Source organism: Neoarius graeffei, chromosome 3 (genome assembly GCF_027579695.1).
Source record: "Neoarius graeffei isolate fNeoGra1 chromosome 3, fNeoGra1.pri, whole genome shotgun sequence".
Taxonomy (NCBI): Eukaryota; Metazoa; Chordata; class Actinopteri; order Siluriformes; family Ariidae; genus Neoarius; species Neoarius graeffei.
The window spans coordinates 6,817,561-6,838,794 of NC_083571.1; the positions used below are offsets into that span (position 1 = coordinate 6,817,561).

Here is a 21,234-nt window from a genome sequence, read left to right on the forward strand (position 1 = left end):
TCACGAACGTCCCCAGCAAATAGATACATTGTAGATAATAACAATATCTTTGCGTTCTATACGCAGGGATGCAAACAGCGCGCCTTTTGGCGGATGCCGCCTTTTTCATGGCTGAATCGCGCAGATCCGATTTTTTTTTTTTAGGGAGGAAGCACAGCTTTCCGATTTAAACTGTTGTTTTTTTCTCATCCTTATACTTCCTATGTTTCATGGACTGTAACGGATTTGCTTATTTAGTAATTTTAATACAGAATTTACTTTGAAATTATAATCAGACACTCCAACGCCCCCCCTAAAAAAAAAAAATCGGATCTGCGCGATTCAGCCGTGAAAAAGGCGGCATCCACCAAAAGGCGCGCTGTTTGCATCCGGAAATTAGCATTGCTAATGAAAATGTGCGAAAATGAAACGCGTTCAGAGCAGTATTTCATCGTTCTTCGTTGGGCCAGCAAATAAAAAACAATCAAACCCAACATCCACACTTACCTGCAGCACAAAGGATGAACAGGAGGAGGATGCCCAGGGTAAGTCCCATAGAGAAGATGACGACGTTCACGAGTCTGGGAACATCTCGCAGCATGCGGTTGGTGGCTGTTTAGAGCCGGCACGATTTGCTAAATGGCAAGAGGGTCGAGAGTGGCTAACGGTGTCAACTGATGGGTCAGTGAAATTTGCAGCTTGCTCTGAAGTAAAAACTTTAGGCCCCAACACAGACGAGCGCCTTCACGTTGATCCGGCATTTGTGAACGGTGTTAAGACCAGCTCAGCTAAAAAGCTGAATGATAAAATTAACAAGCATGGCAAATGCCAGTCCCACGTGAAATGCCTTGAAATTCTCCAAAAGAGACGTGATGCAGCATTTGAAACTGCCAATAATGTAAGCGCAAGTCTGTGGAGGAAGAAGAATGAGGAGAGGGTACGGGCCACAGCGTACTGTATGCGCACTGCGTACATGATCTGCCAGAACGACCTGTCATTCAAAATGCTGCCACAGGTGATCGAACTGCAAGAACTGAATGGGGTTGATGTAGGGTCAATGCTGCACTCCGACAAAGCCTGTCGGAGTATGCTGATGTTCATCGCCCAGAAAATGGCAAGCCAATTAGTAGGGTTCATAACCAGGGCTTTGAACCAGAATTTTTTTCCTATTGGTTCGTTCCGAACAGAAACGGAATTTTAACGTTTCCGGTTTTGGGTTCCACCATTAAATAGACGTTCCCGAACTGGTTAGAACAAAAAAAATTTCGTTCCCGGAACGGTTAATTACGTTCCCTGTCAGCTGTTTAACAAATGGCTATAAAATTATGTCTCTGTCTCATCCAGCTTAAGCCAAATGTAGGCTAATTCTATTACAACCTTCATTAAATAAGACAAGAAATAATTCAAAACAATTATTATTTCAAATGTTGGCGATTTGGATTCTCAGCATGTCTTCCCATCTACACAAACAGAAAAAGTGCCAAAAATGAAAGAGAATTCGTTTAGTGTGTTACCAAAGGCTAGTCAGGCCCAATGCATTGATAGGCTAACAGAGGTTAACGTCATTTAATGTTCGCGAGCCTCTCATTAACGTGGACAAATATATTGATATCGTGTTTGAAATTGACGTTTTTGAATAACGATAGACTGCAATATTTACCTCTTATTTAAGATGTGGAGACGTGATAGTAGTCCACCCTCCCGCTCTCTCCATTCAGTCAGCGAACGTCACACAGGAAGTGAACCCCAGCGGGTCATAGAAACTTGCGCAGGAGAAGAATGACTTTTTTATTTGTAGGCTACGGAAACTTTGAGGAACGAAATAAAAACCGGTATTAACCGGTTACCATTATTTTTAATAAGCGTTTCTGTTCCGGAACATAACAAATAATAAAGTTTCTGGTTTCTGTTCCATGTGAAATAGAAAAAGTTCCCGGTTTTCGTTCCTTGAACCGGTTCAAAGCCCTGTTCATAACAAAATCACCTGCCAAATTCAGCATCCTCATCGACGAGAGCACGACCGTCTCAAATAAAACATGTCTCATAGTTTACATTGGCATTCCCTTTGATGGAGAGGTTTGCAACAACTTCTATCAATTAATTGAATTGGAATCATGCACGGGTTCTGCCATACAAGACACGTTGCTGGACACCCTGGAGAGAGATGGCATCACCAAGGAAATGCTGCGCTCCCGGTTGATTGGTTTCGCGACTGACGGGGCCGCCGCTATGCTGGGCCGATAAGGTGATAGATAATAATGTGGAGCGCAGGCTGGATGACAACGGTGTGCTTGCTGTGTGTGCCCCTTAAGCTGGCCGAAGGATGAAGGCGAGCGCATTCTGTTTGGGGAAGACAAACTTGTCAGAATTCAAAAAACCCTGGCAGCTGAGGTCTCGGACACCGCTCTGCTGCTGAAAGAATTTCGACAGTACAAGTTCAACGGAGTCCAAGGAGAAAATCTCCTCAACTTGCTTTCTGTCATCTCCACGCTTCCCGTGTCAGCAGCAGAGTGTGAACGTGGATTTAGCGCCATGAATCACATCCTTACTGATGAGCGCAACAGAATGACTGTATCCACACTGACAGCCTTCTTTTCCTCGCTGTCAATGGGCCAGACGTGCGTTCCTTCCCTGCTGAGAAATTCGCAGAAATGTGGATTAAAGAAGGGCGAAACGCGGCGGATAGCGCGCCGACGGGAAAGCAGAAAAGGCCACATGAACTGCGCCATCAGAGCAAACTGTTCATTTAGTATTCATGTATTTTAGTGATTTTCGAGTCACTGTCCATTTAATCCGGAGGAAGAGAAACATCACAGCAACACGACAAGCAATGCGAACTTTGTTGTGTTAGTGTTCGTGTATTTAGTCAGAGAGATAGGAAGATGAATTTACTATCTCTGGTTTAGTGTTCGTTTTCATTTAGTGTTATTCATTTGATATCATCGGATGTTATTGAGCTGTTAGCCTACTGTTACCTTAATTTTGTGACGTTTCATGATTTAAAAAAAAAAAAAACATCCCCCTTTGTTTTTTTGACAAATTGCACCCTGATTATAACCATACCCTTGAATGTAGAATGTGATTTTATTTTGAACTCAAACAATACTCCTATTGATTTGAAACATATTTTCATGTAAATATATAAAAAAAAAGACAACAGATTTTTTTTTTTTATCTACTACAGCTCAGATTGCAGGAAAAGTGGTTTGTGAGGCCTTATTTTTCAAAATTTTATTTTGAATTCAAACAATACTCCTATTGATTTGATAGACATTTTCATGTACATATATAAAAAAAAAAAAAACTTTTTTTTATCTACTACAGCTCAGATTGCAGGAAAAGTGGTTTGTGAGGCTAGCCTGGCAAGCCAGACTAAATGTGAATATTTAGTCTGGCCTCGATCCGTAGACATTTCCGAAGCGGGTAGGAGGAACAAACCGCTGTCTTTCAAACTGTCTCTGTGCGTATAGGCCAACGCTCTGACCAATCAGCGCAGCAGTGACTGTGACGTAGTCAGAGCGACAGAAAGCAGTGGGGGAGGCCTTGAAATAAATAATTTTTCAAAATGCGTATTAATTAATAAACAGGTTCTAGATATTAAGAAGTTTGGAGATAATGACCACAAGTTTGGAGTCTGTACCACATACTTAAAATACACTTTTTTTTTTTTCAAGTGTTTTTCAAGGGTTTGCTTAAACTGTTTTTGAGAGTTTTTATTTAGTGGTGTTTGGTGAAATAATTTCCCTTAAATTTAAAATAACGGGAAAATAAGAAACAATCAAAAAGTAATGTTTCAAAGCTGTTTATTAATTCTTCGTACTGCACAAACTAGCCCCATCCTTTTGGCTACGAGCGGAGCCAGCTGGTAGATCAGACTTTTGCCATAGCCGGTCGGCAAAACAGCGAAAACGTCCTTCTTGAAAAGGAATGAGCGGAGAGCCTCTTCCTGCTCATGTTTCAACCAAAACTCCAGGTCTAATTCTTCTAAAACTGATTCCAAAGCGGAGTCAAACGCGCGCTGTTCACTAGCCGTAGCCATCTTTCCTGTTGCGCTTTCTCCAGCGTCGCGCAGCTTTGTCGTCACTCCTGCAAAAGCCCGCCCAAAGAATCCAAACAAAAACCTTGCGTTGTGATTGGTGGGCACGATTTGATGCCCGGGGTGTTTTTGTTTATATGGTGCGAGGCTAGACCCACTCGCTAGGCAAAAAATATTTTTGGCCGCTAGGCGGTTGGGTCTAGTTTACTAGGCTATTGTGAGGCCTTATTTTTCAAAATTTTCCTGGGGGTATCCCTCCCAGACCCCCCTGTTGGCTTTGGCTTATATATATATATATATATATATTAGTGCTGTCAAAAATGTCGCGTTATTAACGCGTTAACTTGACTCAATTTTAACGGCGATAATTTTTTTATCGCGAGATTAACGCTCTGTGACATGATGTAGGTTTTCATAAGCTTTTGAAACTGCCAGGAACTTGGAACAGAACAGAGACTTTGCTAGACTGTAATGCCATGCCCCGCACAGCCAGAGTCCTCTGCCCTCCCCCCAAAGAACCAGCGTGGGCAGCTCGCGCTGCCGCGCCTCGGGACGAAGAGCCACGGTGCTCGGCTTCGGTTTCGTTTTCCCATCGGCGGCTCCAGACCGACTTTGCAGTGGCTGTGACAAGACGTGTTATACGGAGCCGTAGTAACTCGTCCCCTCACTTTTAATTACCCGAGCGCACGCCTTAACGCAAAGCGTGCGCACGGGTTATAACTCGTGCGCGCGCATTAATATCTCGTGCACACGCCTTATAAGTCGTTCCCACGCTTTATTTTTTTATTCACCATGTCCCCTCTACGGCTCCGTAGTGTTATGCTCTGCAATAAAAAAAAAAACATTGGTACAAAGCAAGCCCATTCACTTTTTTATGCTGGTAAGAGAATTACAATGGTTTTTCATGTGACAAAAATGTGCAATTAAATTGCGATTAATCGCGAGTTAACTATGACAGTCGCGACATTAATCGCGATTAAATATTTTAATTGCTTGACAGCACTAATAATATATATACACACACACACATTTTTGTGATGTATTTGTTTGGTGGTGTGCCGTGGGATTTTTCAAATGTAAAATATGTGCCGTGGCTCAAGAAAGGTTGGGAAACACTGCTCTAGAGTACTTAAAAAATAAAAATACAACAGTAGTGCAAGGCCGAATCCCATTTCACCCCTTGGACCAACCCCTTGGCCCTTCCCCTCCATTTTGCGCGTTCACGTGAAGGGGTAGGGGTATCCCAATCCCAGTTAACGCGGAGGGGTAGGGGAAGGGGTAGGGCTTCTGTACCCCTCCAAACGGAGATTTTCCTGGAGCTGACTCCGAACGAAGGGGTTTGAGTGATTTCCCACAATGCCATGCGGATTTCAGCGAGATTTCATGCGGATTTCAGAAAGATGGCGGTTCCCGCGGCGAAAGATTGTCATAAATGTATTTTCTCCATTATTTACGTGTTTTAAGTTGTTATCCAGAGGAAACACGCTGCTTGATTCGCTTTCGAGCTGAGAATGAGCAGCGATTTCTGAAATCCAAGCTGCTGCTAAAAAGCTTTGGGAGTGAGTATTGTTTTCGGTTGCTTGACTGCGTACGTTTTGTTCTGTTATTCTCGCTTTTATTGTTTACATGAGTGTTCTGACACCTCATTCTGTCGGATGTGGTGCACGAAGCGCCAAAGATATCCCATTCAGTGGTGTTAGTTAACAAATCACACCCTGCCAGCAGAGATTTCTGCCTCTGGCTCTGACTGTAGCGGCTGGTCGCAGCCAATGACGCATTTGGTCGCGTTTTGCTAACGTAAACGCTGACGGAGGTACGCGATGACGTATGCGATCGTTGAAGGGCTATCCCAATACGTAAGGGTTGAATTTCAAGCCCTATCCCTTGTAGCTCAGTTTCAAGGGGAAGGGGGAGGGGTAGAAATTAGAATTGGGATTGGGCCCAAATGTGCTATATTGTGACAATTCAGTGATTTTTTGCAGAATCAGTATTTTGTTACAGTCTCTTAAATCGTCTTATTGCTTTATACACACACACACACACACACACTTCATTTCCAGTTCTGTTTGTCCTCTATTACAGCTTTTTAATTTCTTGTTCTACACTGTCCATGTTTTACCAGCTACACACACACACACACACACACACACACACACACCTCTTACTGATTTAAATTGTTTTTTTTAACCCCTTCTGAAGTCAAATGGATTCTCAAAGGACAACAACAACGCTGCACAGAGGCTGCTGGACGGAGTGAACTACATGGCTCAGTCAGTGTCCGAACTCAGCGTCAAGCCCGCCAAAGCCGTCACTTCATGGCTCACCGACCAGATCGCCCCCGCTTACTGGAAACCCAACTCGCTCATCCTTGTAAGTGTTCAAAGCAGGGCTTCCTACACTCCTGGGTTATTGTTAAAAAAAAAAAAAAGCTCTAATTAGGTTTGTGGTTCTCTGATCCAGTTGGTTGTGAGGACTAACAGACCTGGACAACTAGTGGTGGGTGATATGACAAATATATCACGATATACAATATGAAGGTTGGCTCACAAACTGACAGCAATAGAGTTGCTGGAAAAAATAAAATAAATAAAACCTGTTTATAATGTCTAGAAAAGTAATTTTGGTAAAAATACTAAACAAAGCATTTAAATCTGTAAAAATATTAAGACCAAGTACAACATTTAACATCAATTTGGCTACTTTGTCAATATGTCATTTTATAAAAAAAATTAAAAATAGGAGAGCGGCAGCTACAATTATCGACACCTTAACGATCTTTTGGCCGTTGCAAAAGTATAAAAGACTTTCAGGACGTAAATTGTGCCTGAATAATTACTCAAACTTCCACTGGGAAAAAAAAAAGTTGATTCCTGATTACTTAGCGTATCAGATCACAGACACAGTTCAGCAATTATCGACACCTTTGTCCACAGTTATCGACACCGTTCCACAATTATCAACATCCAGATGATTATTATTATTTTTAAAATAAATAATTGGTGTGTGTTAAGTTAACGAAACACAGTTTTTATTTAAAATGTGTTTTCCATAGACTTATATTTAGTCCAAAATATCTTTTATATAAATATCTGGATGTCGGTGTTTACGTAAATGAGGAAGTAATTCTAATGTTTGACCTCCGTCAAATCTTTTTGTTCCACTTTCTCAGTATTTTCGTAGATCACATTTTGCTCATCATTCGTTGTTTGTATTAATTTCTAGTTTTGTCGTTTACCAATAAATGTCAACAGGAAATCGACACTGTAACCACATGAACATCCAGGTCAAAGGTCGCATGTCATTCCTCGAACCCAAATATAAAATGTCTCCTGATATTGTAATATGTGGTAGAGATTTACAACAAACTGCAAAAACAAATCTGAATATTTCAAGCATGTCATTTTTTTTTTATATGCTCAGAATTTAATTCTGCTCTAATTCTATTCATTGCAATCGGATTCCAAATACTCTATAAACATTCCATTCTGTTATGAATCAGAAAAAAATAAATTATAAATCACAGCACTTTTATTTTTTTTTAAAGTACGAAGGGATTTACTAGACCAATTTATATCTGGAACTATTTTCAGCCACAGCACAGGCAAAGCACCGCTGCAGGCGCAAAGACACCACGCAGCACCTGAAAACCCTGGTTTCCCTGGTAACACTGGTGTATTGACGGAAGTTGTGGTGCTGCGTGGTGTCTTTGCGCCTGCAGCGGTGCTTTGCCTGTGCTGTGGCCGAAAATAGTTCCAGATATAAATTGGTCTAGTAAATCCCTCCGTGTTAATTTGCATTGATGTGTGTACTCGATGTGAATGTACAGGTCATGAGAAATAATTATAAAAAAATCTTGAGTTATTTGATTCACTTTTGCAACGACAATGCTAGCTGGACACGCCGGATTACAGCGACTAAGCTAAAGCTAACCGGGACGTTTCCAGATCAGGACAATGGCTGGGTCGGCGACAAAACGCTTTGGCTCACTCATCCAACTCTAGGGACTGACTCAATTTCACCTGGGGGTGGCGTACTCCTTTAAAAGTTTTAACTTGTTTTAGTGAAAATAAGTACTAGAATGCAGGGTTTTGCGTGTTATGTTTATAAAAATTTTTTCGGGGGACGTTCCCCCCCCCCCCCCCCCCCCCCCCCATGTTAGTTTGACTTTCAAAAGTTCAGGATTTTTTTTCTTTGCTCCGCTTTCATCTCTAAACATCGAACACATCGGTTAAGGAAAACAACAGTTGATGACGAACATTGAGATCGATCGTCTCGTATTGATTTTAATCTCAAACCCAAATATCTTCAGTGTATAGCAAAAACAAGTGAATAGCATATTGTGGCATAATTGAAAACAAATCCTTGACCGAGTGCTAACAAACCTCATCCAGCTAATTACACTAAGTAACTTTAAAAACGCACATTGATAAAACTTGCTGAATTCGTGCTGAGTTTATCTGAAGAAGAAAAGAAATATATCACAATGGAAAAATAACTTCGTTCCGCCTGAATAAGTTCCAAATCTGTGCTCAAATCAGAATTTAAGGGAGTTGTACTCAATAACGTACAATATGACTCGGGTAGTCAATGACATGGACAGGCTTTAATTTTCAAACAAATTTTGCATACACTGTACACACACAATCTTGCCTATAAATCCCCGGGGGAAATGATGGGAAAATTGTCATTATTGAAGATGCCACGCCTAAGCCAAAATCAACGTGAACAGGCCGTCGGGATGTTGCGTGCCGGAAGTACACAGACAGAGGTCGCCCGGCACTTCGGTGTTCATCATTCGACCATTTCCCGTTTGAGTCAGCGTTACAGACAGACAGGGAGCACCAGGGATCGTCCACGCCCTGGTCAGCCTCGAGTCACGACGCCAGTTCAGGATCAGCACATCAGGCTAGCTCACCTCCGTGACAGATTCCTGACACCCTCAGTCACTGCTGCTGAGACCCCTGGACGACACAGACCCAGAATCTCCAGCATGACGGTCCGAACATGGACCAACTGTCACTTTGAATTTTTTTTTTTATTGTGAATTAATTCTTGAGTTTGACAATAAATGTCCTTTATCGATGTTTCAAGATGTGTGTGCATTACATACAATATCATAAATTTCAAATATATGCATGGATCTAAAGTGATATCGTGTTGAATTCCATTGTGCGTTTTTAAAGTTACTTAGTATAATTAGAGAAAAACACAAACCTGAACAGAAGGAAAGCATGAATAAGACTCTTAAGATTTAAAGATCCCTGGTCCTGATGTGATCATATACACAGTTTTTTTTTTTTGTTTTTTTGAGTGAATGGCGAGTTCAGGTGAAGGTCAGATGTATAGATATGGATTATCTGTTGGTGGCGTGACCCATCACACACACCTGTGATTTATCTGAACTCGAATCTCGCTGAAAGAGATTCACACTCTCACCTGTTTACTCATTCACTTTGGGTGAAACGTTGCAGAACTGTTCCAAGTGTGGCGAGGCCTTCGACGACAGCGATACGAAGCACCACTGTCGGGCGTGCGGAGAAGGCTTCTGTGACGGCTGCTCGTCGAAAAGCAGACCCGTACCGGAGAGAGGATGGGGACTGACGCCGGTCAGGGTGTGTGACGCCTGCTTCCAAAACCGAGGGATCCCAGAGGGTGAGAAAACAGAGCGATGTAACGAGGACACTTTGGATTCGGTTTCATGCCCCATGGTGGTAGCAAAAATAACAAAACGGTTGGCTTTGGCGTGGTGCTGTTATCGGAAAACAAAGACAGGGTGATATGACGGTGATGAGGGGTTACTTTTGCCATCCTGACGTTGATTATTTTCCTTTAACAGCACATCCGGATTGTTTTATTCCTCTTACACTGCAGCATTTTGCCGGTTCCTTTACACTCCTAATTCTTCCTGCCTGTAACCGTTTAGAGCTGCTGGACGCTGCTTTGGAGGAAGAGGAGAGCGGGACGCTGATCGCCAGGAAAGTCGGAGAGGCCGTACAGAACACTTTAGGAGCCGTGGTCACTGCCATAGACATCCCTCTGGGTGGGTGATGTACTCTCAGTAAACGGTCGTTTGTTTATTTTGATGAACTGATCGATCAAACCTGTGTTTTGTTGTCCAGTGAGCCGCTGGTTGGTTTGTTACGCTTGCATGAGAAGAGCTCAGGAGAAGTTTAGCCAAGGAGTTCACCACTTAGACTTATTACAACAAACGATCTGGACTTCTATGTCTGCTTTTAGCCAAGTGCGCAATTTCAGTTTTTATTCCAAAGCGTACTAAAAACAATCCCGTTTCACACCCCTTAATTAACGGGGCGACATATTTTCGTGAATCTACAAAACAGAATTCAGGTTTCATTTAAAAGAAAACTGAAGGCAATTTTTTTTAAATTATCAAAATTCTATTTCTCTCATTTTATTAAATATCGGAATGCATGTTTGATCGCTATTTTGTCGCCGCTATAGCAAGTTCTGAGTGTTTGAAATATGCTCTGTAATATATCAGTCCATATGTCAAAGCAACGGCCGTAAACGAGATTCGTCGAGACCTGTGCGAGACATCGTAGGACGGAAATAAAACATACAGCGGAAATCAAACCCTGTGTCTGAAATTGCTCACTCGTTCACTACTCCCTATATAGGGAATTACTCTATAGAGGACTATACAGTGAGCTCATTGGTAAAATAAAAAAACGCTTTCGGACACTAGTCCACGGCGCTGGTATTTACATCATTACTGTCGCACAATTAAAACGTGCCAGATCAGTCGGCTGCTGGGTTTCAAAATAATAAACCGACGCGTGTGTTTTTGTGATAAATCCATATTATACTGAGCGCATTTCCCACATTAATCAATACAAAGTCCCTGCAGCTTTCAGTTCTTTTAAATCAAGGCTGAATCCTTTCTTTCTTCTTCGCCGCTGCCTTTTATTAAATCACATTTGAGGCTTTTAATTTGATTTCTTTCAGCGCGACCGCAATGCATGATGGGATATATTGCTTTGGTTAGTGACCATCGCCGTACACTACTTTTCGTGTGGGATACTTTGAGTGCACTATATAGGGTGTAAATAATCCTCACTAAGGTTTCGGACAGCACTACAAAATGGTATCCTCACTATATATATATATATATATATATATATATATATATATATATATATATATATACACATATATATATACACACACAGTGGTGCTTGAAAGTTTGTGAACCCTTCAAAATTTTCCATATTTCTGCATAAATATGACCAAAAACATCATCAGATTTTCACACAAGTCCTAAAAGTAGATAAAGAGAACCCAGTTAAACAAATGAGACAAAAATATTATACTCGGTCATTTATTTATTGAGGAAAATGATCCAATATTACATATCTGTGAGTGGCAAAAGTATGTGAACCTCTAGGATAAGCAGTTAATTTGAAGGTGAAATTAGAGTCAGGTGTTTTCAATCAATGGGATGACAATCAGGTGTGAGTGGGCACCCTGTTTTATTTAAAGAACAGGGATCTATCAAAGTCTGATCTTCACAACACATGTTTGTGGAAGTGTATCATGGCACGAACAAAGGAGATTTCTGAGGACCTCAGACAAAGTGTTGTTGATGCTCATCAGGCTGGAAAAGGTTAGAAAACCATCTCTAAAGAGTTTGGACTCCATCAATCCACAGTCAGACAGATTGTGTACAAATGGAGGAAATTCAAGACCATTTCTACCCTCCCCAGGAGTGGTCGACCAACAAAGATCACTCCAAGAACAAGGCGTGTAATATTCAGCGAGGTCACAAAGGACCCCAGGGTAACTTCTAAGCAACTGAAGGCCTCTCTCACATTGGCTAATGTTAATGTTGATGAGTCCTCCATCAGGAGAACACTGAGCAACAATGGTGTGCATGGCAGGGTTGCAAGGAGAAAGCGACTGCTCTCCAAAAAGAACATTGCTGCTCATCTGCAGTTTGCTAAAGATCACATAGACAAGCCAGAAGGCTATTGGAAAAATGTTTTGTGGATGGATGAGACCAAAATAGAATTTTTTGGTTTAAATGAGAAGCGTTATGTTTGGAGAAAGGAAAACACTGCATTCCAGGATAAGAACCTTATCCCATCTGTGAAACATGGTGGTGGTAGTATCATGGTTTGGGCATGTTTTGCTGCATCTGGGCCGGGACGGCTTGCCATCATTGATGGAACAATGAATTCTGAATTATACCAGCGAATTCTAAAGGAAAATGTCAGGGCATCTGTCCATGAACTGAATCTCAAGAGAAGGTGGGTCATGCAGCAAGACAACGACCCTAAGCACACAAGTCGTTCTACCAAAGAATGGTTAAAGAAGAATAAAGTGAATGTTTTGGAATGGCCAAGTCAAAGTCCTGACCTTAATCCAATGGAAATGTTGTGGAAGGACCTGAAGCGAGCAGTTCATGTGAGGAAACCCACCAACATCCCAGAGTTGAAGCTGTTCTGTACGGAGGAACGGGCTAAAATTCCTCCAAGCTGGTGTGCAGGACTGATCAACAGTTACCGCAAACGTTTAGTTGCAGTTATTGCTGCACAAGGGGGTCACACCAGATACTGAAAGCAAAGGTTCACATACTTTTGCCACTCACAGATATGTAATATTGGATTATTTTCCTCAATAAATAAATGAACAAGTATAATATTTTTTGTCTCATTTGTTTAACTGGGTTCTCTTTATCTACTTTTAGGACTTGTGTGAAAATCTGATGATGTTTTAGGTCATATTTATGCAGAAATATAGAAAATTCTAAAGGGTTCACAAACTTTCAAGCACCACTGTGTGTGTGTGTGTGTGTGTGTGTGTATGTAGCGCCCTGTATAGTGAGTAGGGCACGATTTCGGACACGGGGGTTGTCAAAAGACGCGCGCGCCCTCTTTCGAACGCTGACGGAATCAAGCCGGAAGTTTTGTTTGTTTTGATGGCAATCAGGAAAGTTTGAAAAAAGTAGGCAGTAATCGTCATTTAAACTCGTTTTTGTGCAATACTTCGTTTGGAAAACAGTTTTCAAAATGGTGGCACTGACACCTGACTGACACTTCACATTTCAAAGTCTCGCACAAGTCTCGTGAAGATCGCGCAGATAAGCGAAGCCTGCCGTGGACCAAACGAACTAAATTCAACACGGCTAAACACCGAATAGGCCGATAAGTATAATATTTAATTGCAATTAGTTCCCAATACGAGTCACGATATAAGGTTACTAAAACCGAAAACGTCATTGAATAACACGATAATTAAGAAATAAAGCAAGTTTAAAAATGACTTCAGTTCCCTTTTAATCTGTAGTTTGCTGATTGTTCGAACAACATGCACGATAAGTCTCGGCCAATCAGTGATCTCAGAAGTTTGCGCTTCCTCAGAAATGCTCTCGGACACAAGTCAGTGTCAAATGTCTTTATTTCATCAGATGAAAGTGCATATCAGATGTTACAATTTAAAGTAGATAAGAAGGTAATACACAATTACCTCGACCGCAACGGAGTCAGCGGGGCGAAGTATTGTAATCAGTGCAGCTTGTTTGTGTGTCTGTCTGTTAACAATCTAGCGTTTAGACGGTTGCACCGATTAACTTCAAATTTTCAGGGGAGATGGGCAATCGTCTGTAGGCTACCGGATTAAATTTTGGGGGTAATCGGGTCAAGGTCAAAATCCTTTTTTTTTTTTTTTTTGCAATAACTTTCTTCAAATTCATCATTTTGACTGCAAACCAAAATGTGCATCTTTCAATTCTGCTTCCAACCATACTGTATGCTGCATGATGGGGTAGCTTGGACAGTCTCTGTAGCGGTTGGGGGTTAAAGGTCAGGGGGAGGGGTCAAAGTCATCGGTCAAAATAACAGTTTCCATTATAACTCAAACAGTTGCTGATCGACAGATGTTTACCATTATCAACATGTAAGAAGTCCCATTTGGGCTTTCCGTTGCCGCCTTGACCTTGAATGTCAAACTCAAGGTCATGGATTTTCATAGGACTACAGGGGCGTAGCTAGGATTTTTCAAAGGTGGGTGGGGGGGTCACACGCTGACTGGCAGCCTGAGTACATAACCGTAGGTTTGTAAATGGAAAAAATACATTGAATACGTTTGAGAAAATAACGCGGTCTTTGCATCATTCTTTCATCTCCTGTTGCGAGCTGTTGAGATGTTGGACGATGATTCGGCCAAATCAGCTTTATCCGGCAGCGTATGGATAGCCGCTCAACATCTTACCCTAGTCAACCAATGCAGCTTGGCCATGCTTTCTAGTGCGATCGTGTTGCACTTGCGCAGAACTAGGGTTTTGCCCAAACCACAGGAAGTCCGTACAAGGTTATAGAAACCCTCATGAGGCTGAGGTGACAATCTAGTTTAAAAAAAAAAGTTAGAAAAATTACAGTGGGCGCTTTTCTAATATTCTTATGCGGCTGTTGAAGAAATGTATGGTCCAACGGGGGGGGGGATCATGGGCACCCCAGGAACCCCCCCAGCTACACCCCTGGACTATAACCACGGCTGATGTTTGAGAAATATTACCATTATCAACATATAAAATAAGTGCTGCTGGGTGAGGTTTTTGTTTTGTTTTGCCTGGGGACACTTGTTACGATTATGAAAAATACTCCAAAATCATATATACAGTGGGGCAAAAAAGTATTTAGTCAGTCACCAATTGTGCAAGTTCTCCCACTTAAAAAGATGAGAGAGGCCTGTAATTTTCATCATAGGTACACTTCAACTATGAGAGACAGAATGAGAAAAAAAAATCCAGAAAATCACATTGTCTGATTTTTTTTAAAGAATTTATTTGCAAATTATGGTGCAAAATAAGTATTTGGTCAATAACAAAAGTTCATCTCAATACTTTGTTATATACCCTTTGTTGGCAATGACAGAGGTCAGACGTTTTCTGTAAGTCTTCACAAGGTTTTCACACACTGTTGCTGGTATTTTGGCCCATTCCTCCATGCAGATCTCCTCTAGAGCAGTGATGTTTTGGGGCTATCGCTGGGCAACACGGACTTTCAACTCCCTCCAAAGATTTTCTGTGGGGTTGAGATCTGGAGACTGGCTAGGCCACTCCAGGACCTTGAAATGCTTCTTACGAAGCCACTCCTTCGTTGCCCGGGCGGTGTGTTTGGGATCATTGTCATGCTGAAAGACCCAGCCACGTTTCATCTTCAATGCCCTTGCTGATGGAAGGAGGTTTTCACTCAAAATCTCACGATACATGGCCCCATTCATTCTTTCCTTTACACGGATCAGTCGTCCTGGTCCCTTTGCAGAAAAACAGCCCCAAAGCATGATGTTTCCACCCCCATGCTTCACAGTAGGTATGGTGTTCTTTGGATGCAACTCAGCATTCTTTCTCCTCCAAACACGACAAGTTGAGTTTTTACCAAAAAGTTCTATTTTGGTTTCATCTGACCATATGACATTCTCCCAGTCCTCTTCTGGATCATCCAAATGCTCTCTAGCAAACTTCAGACGGGCCTGGACATGTACTGGCTTAAGCAGGGGGACACGTCTGGCACTGCAGGATTTGAGTCCCTGGCGGCGTAGTGTGTTACTGATGGTAGCCTTTGTTACTTTGGTCCCAGCTCTCTGCAGGTCATTCACTAGGTCCCCCCGTGTGGTTCTGGGATTTTTGCTCACCGTTCTTGTGATCATTTTGACCCCACGGGGTGAGATCTTGCGTGGAGCCCCAGATCGAGGGAGATTATCAGTGGTCTTGTATGTCTTCCATTTTCTAATAATTGCTCCCACAGTTGATTTCTTCACACCAAGCTGCTTACCTATTGCAGATTCAGTCTTCCCAGCCTGGTGCAGGTCTACAATTTTGTTTCTGGTGTCCTTTGACAGCTCTTTGGTCTTGGCCATAGTGGAGTTTGGAGTGTGACTGTTTGAGGTTGTGGACAGGTGTCTTTTATACTGATAATGAGTTCAAACAGGTGCCATTAATACAGGTAACGAGTGGAGGACAGAGGAGCCTCTTAAAGAAGAAGTTACAGGTCTGTGAGAGCCAGAAATCTTGCTTGTTTGTAGGTGACCAAATACTTATTTTACCGAGGAATTTACCAATTAATTCATTAAAAATCCTACAATGTGATTTCCTGGATTCTTTCCCCCCATTCTGTCTCGCATAGTTGAAGTGTACCTATGATGAAAATTACAGGCCTCTCTCATCTTTTTAAGTGGGAGAACTTGCACAATTGGTGGCTGACTAAATACTTTTTTGCCCCACTGTATATGTAGAGCGAAATTATATTTAAATATTAAAAAAAACTATCCTTAAAACATTGTGTTTATCTTGGTCCCAAGTCCAGGGCCAAACATGCAGCCCACGACTTCTCTCTTAAGCTGCTTTGACACAGGCGGCAGGAACAAGTTGCGGCAGGAACAAGTTGCGCCCGGAACAGGTTGCGCCCACTTTCTTTTGTGTTTACACACTTGCTCTCTCTCGGTGGCAAACTGTGGTTAGTGTGTGTGCGCAAATCAGTGATCAGAATCTTGTCGTTAAAGTGTATAAAAAATGGTCGATGTATAAAAAGATGAACAGTACCCTGTTGAGCTCGAATAAACCAGAGGTATTGGACTCACACGCTGTATTACCTGCTGCCTCAAGCCTGTGAAGGAGAACGAGCTGGAAAATCACAGCACGCTAATGTTTACACTCGGGTACGAAAACGGCTGAAGAAGTTTATCCTTATTATAATGAGCGAGGTCGGAATAAACATGGCGTAACCGGCGGCCTCCAACACAGAAGCGAGCGCTCGAGAGCCTTCAAGCTCACAAGTGCGTTTAAGATTTGGAAAATTTCAATTCTAACCTGTCTAAAAGTTGATGTTTTTCAAAGTGCAGCACCATCTCTGCAAAGTTGGCATAACAACCCCGATTCCAAAAAAGTTGGGACAAAGTACAAATTGTAAATAAAAACGGAATGCAATAATTTACAAATTTCAAAAACTGATATTGTATTCACAATAGAACATAGACAACATATCAAATGTCAAAAGTGAGACATTTTGAAATTTCATGCCAAATATTGGCTCATTTGAAATTTCATGACAGCAACACATCTCAAAAAAGTTGGGACAGGGGCAATAAGAGGCTGGAAAAGTTAAAGGTACAAAAAGGAACAGCTGGAGGACCAAATTGCAACTCATTAGGTCAATTGGCAATAGGTCATTAACATGACTGGGTATAAAAAGAGCATCTTGGAGTGGCAGCGGCTCTCAGAAGTAAAGATGGGAAGAGGATCACCAATCCCCCTAATTCTGCACCGACAAATAGTGGAGCAATATCAGAAAGGAGTTCGACAGTGTAAAATTGCAAAGAGTTTGAACATATCATCATCTACAGTGCATAATATCATCAAAAGATTCAGAGAATCTGGAAGAATCTCTGTGCGTAAGGGTCAAGGCCGGAAAACCATACTGGGTGCCCGTGATCTTCGGGCCCTTAGACGGCACTGCATCACATACAGGCATGCTTCTGTATTGGAAATCACAAAATGGGCTCAGGAATATTTCCAGAGAACATTATCTGTGAACACAATTCACCGTGCCATCCGCCGCTGCCAGCTAAAACTCTATAGTTCAAAGAAGAAGCCGTATCTAAACACGATCCAGAAGCGCAGACGTCTTCTCTGGGCCAAGGCTCATTTAAAATGGACTGTGGCAAAGTGGAAAACTGTTCTGTGGTCAGACGAATCAAAATTTGAAGTTCTTTATGGAAATCAGGGACGCCGTGTCATTCGGACTGAAGAGGAGAAGGACGACCCGAGTTATCAGCGCTCAGTTCAGAAGCCTGCATCTCTGATGGTATGGGGTTGCATTAGTGCGTGTGGCATGGGCAGCTTACACATCTGGAAAGACACCATCAATGCTGAAAGGTATATCCAGGTTCTAGAGCAACATATGCTCCCATCCAGACGACGTCTCTTTCAGGGAAGACCTTGCATTTTCCAACATGACAATGCCAAACCACATACTGCATCAATTACAGCATCATGGCTGTGTAGAAGAAGGGTCCGGGTACTGAACTGGCCAGCCTGCAGTCCAGATCTTTCACCCATAGAAAACATTTGGCGCATCATAAAACGGAAGATACGACAAAAAAGACCTAAGACAGTTGAGCAACTAGAATCCTACATTCGACAAGAATGGGTTAACATTCCTATCCCTAAACTTGAGCAACTTGTCTCCTCAGTCCCCAGACGTTTACAGACTGTTGTAAAGAGAAAAGGGGATGTCTCACAGTGGGAAACATGGCCGTGTCCCAACTTTTTTGAGATGTGTTGTTGTCATGAAATTTAAAATCACCTAATTTTTCTCTTTAAATGATACATTTTCTCAGTTTAAACATTTGATATGTCATCTATGTTCTATTCTGAATAAAATATGGAATTTTGAAACTTCCACATCATTGCATTCCATTTTTATTTACAATTTGTACTTTGTCCCAACTTTTTTTGGAATCGGGGTTGTAGATGCCACGCTTGTTTTTTGCCCTTTTTTAGGCCCTCCATCAGGAAAGCTGGCCAGTGATATTTACTCAGCTTGTCTGCCATGTTCTATTTTTCCCTCTCTTTTCTGGCACGTTTTGCCTCTAACAATGTCCGATACTTCCTTAAAAATGTCTTTTTTTTTTTTTTGGTCTCAGTTTACAAGTCTTTGTTCGATCTGGGCGATCCGCCATGTTTACTGTGACTCCACGGTCGCAACCTCTGACCCGCACGTGACTTTTCCGAACTGGCTCCTGAGCGAGCGGTTTGTAAACGGACTAACACGTGGTTAGGACGCCCCACATCAGGAAATAAAATGTATTGAAACAAGATGATGCATACCAGCTATGGGGATGGGTATCAAACAATTCAGAAAGGCGAGTGGATTAAATGATTCCTGAACCAGCACATCGACCCACAGGGGCACCGCTAGAAATATTGCCCCCGCCCCCTTCACGTTTCTGGTAACCTGACTTCATGATGGTGTCAATCTCCTGATGGTTCACCATCAATTCTGCTTCTCCCATGCGTGGCTAACATTAGTGCTGGATTGGAAAGCAACAAACCTAATGCAGTGTCACGCTCTGGCTCCGCCTACACAAGACTGTACCATGTGGTGACTTGGGAGAGGGGTAAAATATAAAGAAAATATAAATATTCTAATAATTTTGCGGAAAACCAAACCAGAAGGTTGTTGTATTTGCTCTTTAAGAGAGACAATTTTTTTTTTTTTTTTATTAATTTAACTTGCACATGGTAATATTGTTCTCTGGAGGCCCTCTGTAAATTCTGGGCCCTTAGAATTGTCCTAACCCCATCCCCAATGACAGTTCGACAGGGGCGCCACTTTAACTTGCTTTATCGTCCTTTCGTGGCTCGTTTCTGTTTAAACGCTCTGTGTTTTGGCGGTAAATCGGCTCATTGCGACCTAATTTCTCCAAATCCAACTGGGTATCTGTATCGCCACACAACTGGATGAGGGCAAAAACAACAACTTTAGTCCAATTATTGCCGCAGTTGGTTTGGTTTCGATGGATTGACTCCATTTTTATAGGTGGAGACATTTGACAAGGAAAAGCAGTTGATAAATGACCCGGATGCTTGCTACCACACACACACACACACACACACACACATCTATGTAAGAAGAAGAAGCCTTTATTTTTGTCACTTGTACACTCGAGCACAGAGAAATTCCTCCTCTGCATTTAACCCATCTGAAGCAGTGAATACACGCACATGTCCAGAGCAGGGGGCAGCTACAGTGCTGAACGTAAATAAGTACACCCTCTTTGAAAAGTAACGTTTTAAACAATATCTCAGTGAACACAAACAATTTCCAAAATGTTGAAAAGACAAAGTTTAATATAACATCTGTTTAACTTATAACATGAAAGTAAGGTTAATAATATAACTTAGATTACACATTTTTCAGTTATCTGTGATGAATCTCAGTCATCCAGGTACATAGTAATCTGTGGTTGGTAGAAGAGAGCAACTGGACTTGCTTGAAGATTCTTGAAAACGTTTCGCCTCTCATCCGAAAGGCTTCCTCAGTTCTGTCTGACTAATAGGGAGTATCCAGTATTTATCCTCTCATGGATCATCATAGAATCCGAATCAGAATGCTGATGGCTGCATTGTAGGTGGCTGATAAAAGATGTCTTAGACACCCACCTCTGTTCAGTGATGGTCATTCCAGGTTGACAAAAATGAACGATCCTCTCTGGCTAAGATGTCTGCCAGTTCTCTGGAAGTCCTCTCATACTCCCGCACCATTCGAAGCGTTTTCAAGAATCTTCAAGCAAGTCCTGTTGCTCTCTTCAACCTACCACAGATTACTATGTACCTGGAGGATGACTGAGATTCGTCACAGATATGTTTCTACGCACTTTGGGATGAGATCCCTATGAGAGGACTTTCAGAAAACTGGCGGACATCTTAGCCAGAGAGGATCGTTCATTTTTGTCAACCTGGAACGACCATCACTGAACAGAGGTGGGTGTCTAAGACATCTTTTATCAGCCACCTACAATGCAGCCATCAGCATTCTGATTCGGATTCTATGATGATCCATGAGAGGATAAATACTGGATACTCCCTATTAGTCAGACAGAACTGAGGAAGCCTTTCGGATGAGAGGCGAAACGTCTTCAAGAATCTTCAAGCAAGTCCAATTGCTCTCTTCAACCAAGCACAGATTACATTTTTCAGTTTTACTCAAATTAGGGTGGTGCAAAAATGAGTACACCCCACAACAAAAACTAGTACTTTGTATGGCCTCCATGATTTTTAATGACAGCACCAAGTCTTCTAGGCATGGACTGAACGAGTTGGCAACATTTTGCAACGTCAATCTTTTTCCATTTTTCAACAATAACCTGACAAAGACAGCTGTCTTTAATGCAGGTAACGAGTTGATTAGGAGTGTCTAACTGGTCTGTGGGAGCCAGAACTCTTAAAGGAACAGTCCACCGTACTTCCATAATGAAATATGCTCTTATCTGAATTGAGACGAGCCGCTCCGTACCTCTCCGAGCTTTGCGCGACCTCCCAGTCAGTCAGACGCGCTGTCACTCTTGTTAGCAATGTAGCTAGGCTCAGCATGGCCAATGGTATTTTTTGGGGCTGTAGTTAGATGCGACCAAACTCTTCCGCGTTTTTCCTGTTTACATAGGTTTATATGACCAGTGACATGAAACAAGTTCAGTTACAC

The 21,234-nt window shown here is 42.0% G+C and overlaps 1 protein-coding gene across 2 annotated transcripts in view; it reads left to right on the forward strand.

The window, feature by feature from the left end:
• zfyve1 (zinc finger, FYVE domain containing 1) overlaps positions 1 to 21,234 on the forward strand; it is a 36,344-nt gene that overhangs the window by 11,907 nt on the left and 3,203 nt on the right. For both annotated transcript variants that reach the window (XM_060916320.1, XM_060916321.1), the window contains exons 9-11: positions 6,215 to 6,385; positions 9,487 to 9,667; positions 9,939 to 10,055. In XM_060916320.1, coding sequence (XP_060772303.1) covers positions 6,215 to 6,385; positions 9,487 to 9,667; positions 9,939 to 10,055 — 469 coding nt within the window. The remainder of the gene's footprint in view (positions 1 to 6,214; positions 6,386 to 9,486; positions 9,668 to 9,938; positions 10,056 to 21,234) is intronic.